Source organism: Parasteatoda tepidariorum, chromosome 4 (genome assembly GCF_043381705.1).
Source record: "Parasteatoda tepidariorum isolate YZ-2023 chromosome 4, CAS_Ptep_4.0, whole genome shotgun sequence".
NCBI classification, from domain to species: domain Eukaryota; kingdom Metazoa; phylum Arthropoda; class Arachnida; order Araneae; family Theridiidae; genus Parasteatoda; species Parasteatoda tepidariorum.
The window spans coordinates 8,951,777-8,964,023 of NC_092207.1; the positions used below are offsets into that span (position 1 = coordinate 8,951,777).

The following is a 12,247-nucleotide window of genomic DNA, read 5'->3' on the forward strand; positions in this document are numbered from 1 at the left end:
ATCCACTTTGAGTATTATGGGTCAATATTAAGGGGAGAGCCGGCCAGGGGGCCGAGCGGTCAGCGTGCCTGACTGTGAAGCCAATGGTTGCGGGTTCGAATCCCGAGGGCATGGATGTTTCTCTCTGTGTGTGTACTCTATTGTGTGATGTGTGAATGTGGACCACCCTATAAACGGGTATGTGGCAGTGTGGCGTGGGTAATGTTGCTCGCCTCCGTGACTTAGGTTCACAGGTGCCCACTGGGTAACGTTAAATGAGTAACAACTCCGGCATCTTCCTAGGCAAAGAACGAAAGTTCAGCGCCTGCCGTTAAAAAAAAATATTAAGGGGAGATATAGGGCCATGTTTTCTTTATTTTTATTCTTGCCAGATACTATAGAAATGGAATCAATATTTTTTTCCAGGCGAAATTATTTCAATTAGTACAATTTAAATTTGAAAACTAATCAACATTCGGAAAATAAGATAAATTTAAGAACGTCGCTTTGTTTTTACTAAATATAAGATTCTAATGCGCAACACTTTGACACTAGTGCTCTCATTACAAGCAAATACATTTTGGTTTTTTTAAATTATAAAAAAACTAAAACTAACTAGTTACTAAAATAATGCTTTAGATTATCGGAATTATGCTGATACTAAATTATAACCCCCTCCCCCAAAAAATAGTTTTTATTTTTTATCTGTATTCAAAATTTTATCAATAGTTGATTTCGTATATTAAAGAAATTTCAATGATGAATAACTGTTGCTCTTGGATGTAAATAACTGCAAATTTGAAAAATTCTAGATTGGAAGTATTTGGAAGCTCTTACCTTTAACGCAGAAAAAAAACAACGGTGTTTCATTCTGCAATTTCATAACCATAAGTTATTAAAATGCTAAAATATAATTTTTTTCATTATTTTGATTTAAATTAATTCAAAATAATTTGAAAAGTATGAAAAATTTATACTATGAAAATCATCTGCGAATGAATTAAAGCAACGGCAATAATAGCATGTATTTTAATTTGACAAACCGATTAGTCCTAAGCTAAGCTACAAGTCATCAAAAAATAAATAAAATCACACCACATAAAAAGCAACATAATTTCAAATTTTCCAATATGAATTTCTCATTAACTTGAAAATGCCAGTTACTTCATTTTTCCCGAAGAAAAAAAAAGAAGCCATAAATTTAAATCGTTGTTTCCATATTTCAATAAAAATGCTTTCCTTTCATATAACTTGTGTTCCTTGCTACAAAATTAAACAGCACTGAGCTAAATCAATATTTATGATCTCCCCTTGGTGAGTGGAGAAATTTAAATGAAAATTTATGTAACGAAATATTACGACCCACAGTCATCAGAGATTAAAATTTCCTTCGTTCGAATTCACTTTAAATGCAATTATAGAGATTAAATCTGCTACAAACACACACACACACAACTTCCAAAAGCGGGGAGATTTATGTCCCTCTTTTGGAAATGAAATACTGCGGAGATTTCATAATTAGTTCTTACCCGGTATTATACTTATAGTTCAGTATCGTTAAAACGAATGTAAAAATATCAAATATTCTGAAAAATTCAAATAATAAAATCGGAAAAAGTAGGATAATTCTGCTAAAATAACAAAATTATGCAATTAACATAATAGAACAATGACAATCAAAGAGATACTATTTTTAATTCTCCCAAAACATATTCTAATACGTAATTATAATCTAGATGAATTTTTTTTACAGCCAAATTAAACATTTTCCACATAAAAACAGTTGAAAATCAAGGGGGGCGAACGGTTTATGATCAATTTTCACAAAAATTACGGTTTGATCAATGTTTATTGCATTTTGAGGGTCACTAAGTTTTGACAAACCAATAACGTGGAAAATCATCTCTCTCCGAGAGTTATTACTCAGTGAATATGGGCTGTTAAGAATCACTATTCTTAAGTTCTCTAAAAAACTCACTTAACATGTTATTCCACTTAGCTCATGAGATAAATGTTATATTAGCATAAGATTGGTATTGCTATTGCAGAGATGGATTCTTAAACTGTTCTTTAAAAACTTTCATCCAACATGTTATTGCACACAGCTCATTGACTAAACGTTTTATTACTATAAAGTTAGTATTCTAATCTGCGTGCAAGTGACGTCATCGTAGGTAAATCATGGTATTCGTAGATTCAGAAGCCAATCAGGTTCGTCACTTACGGTATCCAATTAAATCTGATAAAAATCACGTGGTTGGGTACAACCATTTCACTTTTTCTCGAGTTGCAAGTACTCAATTGGAATACTAAATTATTAAGTTCAGTTTACAACTAAAAAAGTAGTTTCAATGGGACCAAAAAGTTTTTGTTCACAATATCCTGAAGCTGCTATGCATTTAAAAACTGGCGACCTCGTTCATTACAATGTTATTTAAACAAATTTTTTTATCATCGAGCTCTTCAACTTATAGCTATTATGAATACAATATGTAGTATTTCAAAAATGTTTGACGAATTAAAAATACCTGAATTGGGTTCTCCTGGTTTCATGTTGGGTCTGTCCGATGCGGCACCATCTTCCGCTCTCACCAAGATGGCGTAAGCTTGCTTCTCTTCTCTATCGAATTCCACTCTTGTGTAGATTTCCCCAGTTTCCCTATCTATGGTGAAGAACTTGTCTCCCTGGTCCTTGGACTCGATGGCATAGTACACCTGTGCAAAAACACACATTATGTCAATCATTTGCCCTACACACATACTCAATCATTTTGCTTTAAAAGGACAATAGTGGACATTGAAAATAAACTTTTTTTTTTTTTACTTTGAGCATAAGGAAGTTATTTTTTCATTTCTGACAACAGTTACACCTATGCAGGAGTCTACAAATCATGGGTGTCCAGTCTCCTGGGTGCCTAAAAATTGTAGTTTTAAACGCAATAATTTAGTATATTTCAACTTTAAAGCTAAAGGCTTACTTTATTTTCCTTTCCATACTTTACTTTATTACCATTCCTTTTAGGAGCCAGAATCAACTATTTTCTATACTTGATTCTGGCTCCTAAAAGTTGATCCTGGCTCCTAGAAGTTGACCCTAGCTCCTAAAAAGTTTGCATTTTTGTAGATTGCAGCTAGAGGCTTATGTTATTTAACATTCCATAAAATTCTGGCTCCTAAAAGTTGATCCTAACTCCTAAAAGTTTTGCATTTACGTAGATTGTAGCAAAAAGCTTGTTATTTAACATTTCAAAAAATTCCGGCTCCTAAAAGTTGATACTAGCTCCTAGAAGTTTTGCATTTTTGTGGACTTCTGCATATGCGTAATTCTACAGTTGTATGTAATATCTGAACTAACATTGATTATCTGCTTGAGCATTAATCCTGACTTTTTCCGAACTTTCAGTAGCAGGCTTTTCTGCATGTTATTCAACAAGAGCGTAATGCATGGCAGGATAATTTTAATACAATTTTTACCAGAGGATCAAAATTTGGTGGACAGCAATGTTAAAGATATGAATGTCAAATTGTTTTTAAATAAAATCCGATATGCCAGGCATTGTGACAAAACAATTACGAAGATGTTGTATTAGAATTCCTTATAAATGCAATATCTAGTACTAGCCCATATGTAAAAAAAGCAGCACTTCAAATATGAAAGTTTAAATATTTTTATACAAATCCAAGATAACAACACGGTTGTTTATGATTATTAGCAACTCCTTAGAAAAAAGAAAGTTGCTAGCTAGCGTGCAAACGAAGCAACACTTACAAATATGAAAGTTCAATTATTTTTATACAAATCCAAGATGTAACAAAATGGTTGTTTACAATTATTAGAAACTCCTTAGAAAAAAGAAAGTTTGCTGGCTAACGTGCAAAACGAAGCAGCACTTACAAATATGAAAGTTCAATTATTTTTATACAAATCCAAGATGTAACAAAATGGTTGTTCACAGTTATTAAGAACTCCTTAGAAAAAAGAAAGTTGCTGGCTAACGTGCAAACGAGGCAGCACTTTCAATTATGAAAGCTCAATTATTTTTTATACAAATCCAAGATATCACAAAACGGTTGTTTACAATTATTAGGAACTCCTTAGAAAAAAGAAAGTTGCTGGCTAACGTGCAAGTGAAGCAGCACTTACAAATATGAAAAAGCCATTGAGTGAATGAAAAAAAATGTCTAACCTCTTCCTTTAAGAGCAATACGATGTTCCTCTATCGATCTTCTATGGCAACAAAAGAAAGATTGATCCAGGACCATTTTGTGTTGAATCCGAAACAACGAAACCATCACCTGCCCATTGGGCATTCGGTATTCTGATTTAATCTCATCTCTCCCACCACAGCTCTTTTCTTTTCTTTTTTTTGTTCTTTTTCTTGTTTAACTGCAACTTCTCCTACCATCCTTTTACCACAGCTTTTATTCCTAAATGAAGATTTCACCCACCCCTTTTTTTTCTTCTTTCTGGCAGTCATCATTTCCTACCGATGGAAGAAATTCGATGAGAAAAAGTCTCTTCGGATTAGCCGCACAAAGAAGCACAAAATGGCTGTTTTTTACACAAATCCGATTAGATCAAAAGTAGCAAATGAACATATAAATGGTTTGAGAAAGGACTGCTGAAATCCAATGGATGTAATCTATTAAAAATGCAATTTAATTGTGCAAATAGGAGTACGCAAAAAATATTTCACTTACAAAACATGAACACTAACAAGTAATAAAAAAAAAAATTCAAAGTCAATTTCCTACTTAGATCAACAAAGAAAAATTTTATTTTAGTTACTTTTTACTATATATTTACAATTTTTTTCTCCCATACTAAAAGTTATCAATTAAATTTAATGAATGAATTAATATCTGAAAAAACTGTATTAACATCAAGTTTCATCCACCACAAGTTTAAAAAATAAGTAACGCATAAGAAAAGTAAAAGTAATGCAGAAGAAATATATAAAATTTAACAACAACAACAAAAATTGTGATCGCTACAAGTTGATAACCCACTTGCATCGTTTTTTATCTTGCTTCAACTCTAACCTTTGGGACCGTGTCAATCAATTTGGGATCCTCTTTATTTGTGATATTCACCTGAATTAGTATTGAAAACTATCCATTTTGAGCTGCAGTTTAGAATTTCTGATTCTTAACTAAAACGATAAAAACAAAAAAGTATCGTTCAAATGATGAAATTCTCTTTTATTCACAACTCAAGAAGTATTTATGGGATCTCTCTGGTCCCATATCTCAAAAATAAACTCGCCCACTTAATGCACAACAAAATTAAAAGTGAAAAAAAAAAAGAATTCTAAAAAAGTTATCAAGCAGCAGCGGTCGCCATAGCAACGCGTGCAAAGACGACGCATGCGCACTGCTTACTATTACTCTTGAACACAGTTGAAAAGTGTGATGATACACAGTTTGAAAGTGCGAAATAAAGTGCGCACGCCATAAAACCTAAAACAAGATCCATTTTGCCAATGGGCAAAAATTGTATTTGGACTTGAATGAAGTATTTTATTAACGATTGAAAAATTGAACAAGATATAGCGAGAGTATGAACTAATACTAGAAATTGAAATAAACGGCGGTGATTTTTCTGCTCTTAAATATTCAAAGAATGATATATTCATTTCCCAGTTGAGCAAATAAAGGTTTTATAACCTTTTTTTATAACCGTCGTTGTACAGCCGATCCAATTGTGGGTTTACGACTACTAATGTTCAACTCCGTAATCTTGTAATTTTGAACCCAATCCAGAAGACAAGGGAACTTCTGGATCAAGTATTGGGAGAAATTTGCCTTCGTGGAGGACTTTTTGATGAAACTATTCCACATTTGCTTTATATGGAGAGGAAAACCTCCCACGGTTGACGGCAAGGGGACTTTAGCCCGTGATCTGTCTACCACTGGGGATATTTTATGTCAGCATTGTGGTAGGTGCGAGCTGGGTGCGGGATTCGTATTGATCACCCACAGCTGGGATTCGAATCCGGTTCACCTCATTGGAAGGCGGAATGCCTATCCCCTGAGCCACCACGACTCGCGACTAAAAGTTTTGAACAGCCGTTGAACAGCCGACAAAATTTTGGGTTTACGACTACTAATGTTCAACTCCGCAGTCTTGTAATTTTGAACTAATCCTGAAGACAAGGAAACTCCTGGATCAGTACCCCTAGAGGTATTGATTTGTTATGGGAACATGGAGGACTTTGCGACTCGACAGATTTGAAGTGCATCAGTCATCATTTANTCAATATACAAAGAATGTTACATTCATTTCCTCAGTTGAGCAAATAAAAGTTTTATAACCTTTTGTTATAACCGTCGTTGAACAGCCGATCCAATTTTGGGTTTACGACTACTAATGTTCAACTCCGTAACCTTGTAATTTTGAGCCCAATCCAGAAGACAAGGGAACTCCTAGATCGAGTATTGGGAAAAATTTGCCTTCGTGGAGGACTTTCTGATGGAACTAACCCCCTTGCTTTACATGGAGATCAAAACAACGAAACCTCCCACGGTTAGCCTGACGGCAAGGTGACTCTAACCCATGATTCGTCTATCACTGAGGACATTTCACGTCAGCGCTGTGGTCGGTGCAAGCCGGATACCAATTCGTATCGACCAGCCATCGCTGGCATTCGAACCCGGCTCACCTCATTGGAAGGCGAACACTCTATCTCCTGAGCCATCGCGGCTCGCCATACTATCATTGACACCAATGATGCTTAGTTCTGGTAATAGAACTAATATTATGATTATTGTTGCATTTTTAATAGGCTCAAAGTTTTCAACGCCTACTCAAAGTACAAGAGAAAGTTGCTTGAGTGTGATAAATTTTATAAATCATAAGTTGCATCGAGCAGCACCTATATACCAGATGATACTGGATACAGTTAATCTTTATTTTGATGGGATGAACTACTTAATACGTGTTTAGGTTAATCTAACAGCGTAAAGTCCCCGGTAGGCCACTATTCCACATTTGCTTTACATGGAGAGGAAAACCTCCCACGATTTAGCCTGACGGCAAGGGTACTTTAACCCATGATCTGTCTACCACTGAGGATATTTTATGTCAGCATTGTGGTAGGTGCGAGCTAGGTGCAGGATTCGTATTGATCACCCACTGCTGGGATTCGAATCCGGTTCACCTCAGTAGAAGGCGGAAGCCCTATCCCCTGAGCCACCACGACTGGCGACTAAAATTTTTATTCTTATTTTATATCCGTCGTTGAACAGCCGACAAAATTTTGGGTTTACGACTACTAATGTTCAACTCCGCAGTCTTGTAATTTTGAACCAATCCTGAAGAAAAGGAAACTCCTGGATCAGTACCCCCAGAAATATTGATTTGTTATGGGAACATGGAGGACTTTGCGACTAGACAGAGCTGACGTGCATCAGTCACCATTTACTACACGGGGAGTCTTCGGTTGGCGGGAATCGAACTCTTGGATATGGGCCCAGCGCCCTACCAACCAGGCTTTGCTTGATATAAAGTAAAAGTTTTGAAATCTTTTCCAATCTTGCTTAAAAACATCCTTGTGGACAATCGCATTGCTGAAACTATCCTAGTTTTCTATATACTGTATTTATTTTAGGATGACTTGGTAGATTCCAACCATAACACAATGAAAAAAATAATAAATTGCCTATAATATCATTTTTTTCCTCCTCGAAACTTTTCCAATCTTCGCTCTTTTTTTTTTTAAATTGAAAGAAGTTAATTACGATTTAGGAATTATTCATATTTATTTAACACCATTTTAGGCTGTTTTTATCCAGTGGCTTGTTTTTCTCAAGATAACAGAGTTAAATTTTTTTATGATGAGCATTTTTTATAATGGCAATTTTTTCCCGCAAAAAAATGCCATTATAAAAAAATGCTCATCATGATCAATCAATAAAAATGATTTTTAAAAAAATTGTCTTGTCTTCAAAATTACCGAGATATTGATTGTTAAAGTTTTTGTCTGGTATTAGGGGACCATATACTATTAGATCTTTAAAGAAATGCTTTTGAGACATATTACCATGTTGTTATTATTATTATTGCCATATTACTAACACATTATTGTGTTATGGTTATATGGAAATGAAATAATTAAAGCTCTGTTAAAAGTTTTTATTCTTAATGGCAGACAGACAGCTGACAAACAAAAATGCAGAAGGAATCGTGATTTTAATTAGCTAATTCACTTTTTATAGAATAACATTTAAAAGAACATTTTGATCATATAGCTGGAGGAAATGGCAATCACTAGAGCAGTGGTCAGAAGTAGCGCGCTACACTGTAGCGAAACTACTGTAGTCGCTACTTCTTTTCGTAGTTTGTAGTGCAGTGCGCCACTTCTTAAAAGAAATAGCGTAGCGTTTTGTGCGATGCAAAAAATAGTAGTTTGTAGCGATTTCTGGCAACTAGTATTAAAGTTGAATGAAGAAAAGAACGCAAAAAAATTTTCGAATGTGATCGGTCCAAATCCTTTGCAGGTCCTTCAACGCAAGCAAGGAGAATGCCTCTGTGGCAAAGCTTTAATAAGATCTACGTCGGATGCTCCAGAGCAGCAATTTTTTTTTTTCCATTTTGGTTGGCAGCAGTTACTTTTTCATCTTTTTAAGTTATTTCGTTCATTATCATTGGAAATCTTGTAAACAAAGGAATCATGGGAAATCGAACCATTAAGATTGAGTCCAACAACGTGAAGATCCGATCATTAGACATAAAGTTATTCAGGGCGTTCCGTTTTTTTTCGTTTTTTTTCCGCACTGTACTTTACAGCTCCTGGCCTAATTATAAGACGCACTATAAGATTCTATGTAAAATCTTAATTATTAGGTGATACTATACAGCTTTATTGTTTTTTCGCAGCTGAAACCGGTTTGAACTTGTTTACATTCGTGTATCAACTGTGTTTAACATTATAATGCAATACGGAAAAAATAAATACAAATAGGAAGTACATAAAAAATTTCCGGAATAGAACGCTATTACATGTATGTTTAATTATAAAAGTATTGTACACTGAGTGGCCAAATTATTATGACCACCTCAGAGTTTTATGCAAATGAGTTATTGCGTCACAGCGTTGCCGCTAGAGGGCAAGATAACCATAACACGGGAATGCTGGACAAGTGAGTCATCAGTTATACTGTGTTGCTCGCTCAGATATGGGAAAGAAAAGTGATTTAACTGAATTTCAACGTGGAATTATTGTGGGTGCGAGATGTGTCGGAACGAGCATCAGCAAAACGGCTGCACTTGTGAAGTGTTCTAGAGCAGCAGTTGTTAATGTGTACAAAGAATGGACAATCAAGCAAAAAACCGGATCTCAACGTCAGACTTGTGGTCGTCACAGGGTACTGAATGCTCGATCAGGAGAAGGCTGGCCAGGGTTGTGCAGCGCAACAGGAGAGCAACAGTGCGACAAATTGCAAGTGATCTTAATCAAGGAGCAGCTGTGAACGTCTCTGAACGTACTGTTCGACGCACATTGCGCCGTATAGGGTATGGAAGCAGACGACTGAAGGGGTGGTCATAATAATTTGGCCACTCAGTGTATATGAACTCGTGCAAAACAAGTAATTATTAAAAAAAACTACAGTGCGTCTAATAATTTGTTCTAATTATTATAATATACTAATACNGCGCCACCTAGAAACCAAATCTAGAAACCGACACTCGAAATTTTTGCTCTGTTACAATCGTAACCTGTTACAATTGACCCCACTCTCCCCTAATAATATAATGCTTGATACAATAAATATCCTATATTTATATAATAGATCGTCTAATTTATGTTATATATCGTCTAACTTAACCAATTAGATACATGAACGTAAACAAGTGCAAACCGGTTTCAGTCACATAAAAATAATAAAGCTGTATACTATCACCTGATAATTAAGATTTTAAATAGAATGTTATAGTGTGTCTAATAATTTCGCCAGGGATTGTATTTTTTGGAGGATTATAAAAATCATTAATCACTTAAATCCCAAATATTTGATAATTTCTCAGCATTATTTTTTTTTTTTTAAATTAAATACTCACTGTCAAGACGAGCATAGAGATTGAAGGTTAAAAGAACAAATTCTTAAGAAGGCTTTAGAAATACAAACTATCTCATGTAAAGGTGAATAAAAATTCCCTAATAACTTCTCATGCTTAATTAGGCCAATTTTTAATTCAAAACCATTTTGAACATTCGTGTGAATTATGCTCTCCAGTAAAGTATGTACGTCTTTTAAAAGTAGTGAAGTAGTAACTATATTTCGAAAATAGTTGGTAGTCGCTATATTTTAGAAAAAAAGTAGCCGTAGTTGTAGTTGCCTATAACTCTAATAAAGTTGTAGTTAACTACAAAGAAAATGTAGTTTTTCCGACCACTGCACTAGAGTTAGAACATCTTGGAAAGATATCATCATTACATTACCAAGAAAGTGGCCAAAAAAAATTTTTATATACTCAATTTTGAGTTTACGACTACCAATGCTCAAATCCATTGTAATCTTGAAGCCGATACAGGAGACTAAGGAACTCTTGGATTAAGAATTGGGAAAAATTCACATTCGCAGAGGCTTTTAAAGAGGAGCTGAAAGAAACCCGCATTTGCGTTACATGGAGAGGAAAACAACGAAAACTTCCCAAGGTTAGTTTGACGGCAAGGAATACTAATCCATGATCCGTTTACCACTGAGGATATCTTACGTCAGCTGTGTGATCGGTGTGACCCGGATGGGGGATTCGTATCAACCAGCCATCGCTGGGATTCGAACCCGGGTCACCCCATTGGAAGGCGAATGCTCTATCCCCTAAGCCAACACGGTTCGCAGTCATAGAACATTTTTTCACGAAGTTCGGGCCTCTACTCAGTAATTATTACGCTTAATAAAAGTAAACAAATTTCCTGATTCCTGAAAATTTGGGTTTAATATCAAAAAGGCACATTTTGTTCCATACCCATTTTCTTAAATACATATTTTGAACTGTCTTTCTTTTCGAGCTATATCCATTTTCTAAAATACTCATTTTGAGTTATGTCCAAAATAAAAAGCTCTCTGACGAGTAGAAATTACTGAATTCATGTTTAACTATTCAGAAGTTTCATTCATAATAATTTATTTTTTTAAAATTCATTCATAAATGAGACAATATTACTCATTTAGATGTAAAACGCTGCAGCATAACAAGTTTAGAAAATATGTCGCCGAAATCATTTATAAGTCTTTTATTTAAGGTATAATTTTAAAGATTACAAAGAATGAAATAGAAAAGAACTTTCGCTTGGGAGAAGAGTTAATGTCGCCAAACTCAATGCGCAGTTTTCTTATACTTTTTAAAGCAAAAAGCTACATTTTGTTGTGCCAAGTTCTCCGCATTTTGTGAAGATGGAAAAGAAGAAGACAAACTTTGCATGCAACCATCGATTACTGATGACATACTGATATTACTTTTCAGAATCCCACCCTCAGGGAGAAAACAGAGACTTTATTATAAAATAATACTTTCGAACAGAAGCTCCCAGGATTCTCGCCAAGAAGAACTTCCATTCTCAAAACTTAAAAGAAAGTTTTTTTTTCATTCATTCGAGAAATTGATTACCCCGAGTCGTCCTCCACATCAAAGAATGATGGATTGATGGCTTGATTACTTTCAGTCTACCCCGATTTTCAGGGGTAAACTTTCGTTTTGACCCGCGCCAAGTTCCTCGGGTGAAAGTCTTTTTATCACACGAGAATCCTTTATTGCCGAAAAATTGAAGAATGTAAGATTTTGTTCATACATTCAAAGAAGATTTTCGAGCGCCGCGGTTGAAAGAAATCGAGGCCAGAAAAATTCTTTTTTCCTTTTTCCGGAAGAAAGTTCCATTATTTGTACAGTATACATACGGTATACAAAAAATGGGGGGGGGAGAGAAAGAAAAACACTCGTTAACACATTTCTAAAAGAGCATTTCACATAAAATACGAAAGATAATAATCCAAATAAAATGAACCTTAATAATTTATATATAATTTATAAGAATTAATCAAATGTTGCTCTTAACATACATTTTGTGCAATGCAACAATATTGCAAAGTACAAAAAACTGATTGAAATTAGGGTTGTTTGATTTTGTAGATTAATTAAGACTGATTATTCCTTGAGGTTGCTAATTGATTTATGACGGGTAATTCATTGATTGATTATTTGAAGCTGTTAATTATTTGAGCTTAATTATTGATTGATTGTTAAAATTTATTGTTTCGTTGATGGATT

The 12,247-nt window shown here is 34.7% G+C and overlaps 1 protein-coding gene across 1 annotated transcript in view; it reads right to left on the reverse strand.

The window, feature by feature from the left end:
* Nucleotides 1-12,247, reverse strand: part of LOC107454545 (neural cadherin) — a 500,390-nt gene that overhangs the window by 346,847 nt on the left and 141,296 nt on the right. The window contains exon 14 of the mRNA XM_071180540.1: nucleotides 2,508-2,694. Within this exon, the coding sequence (XP_071036641.1) occupies nucleotides 2,508-2,694 (187 nt within the window). The remainder of the gene's footprint in view (nucleotides 1-2,507; nucleotides 2,695-12,247) is intronic.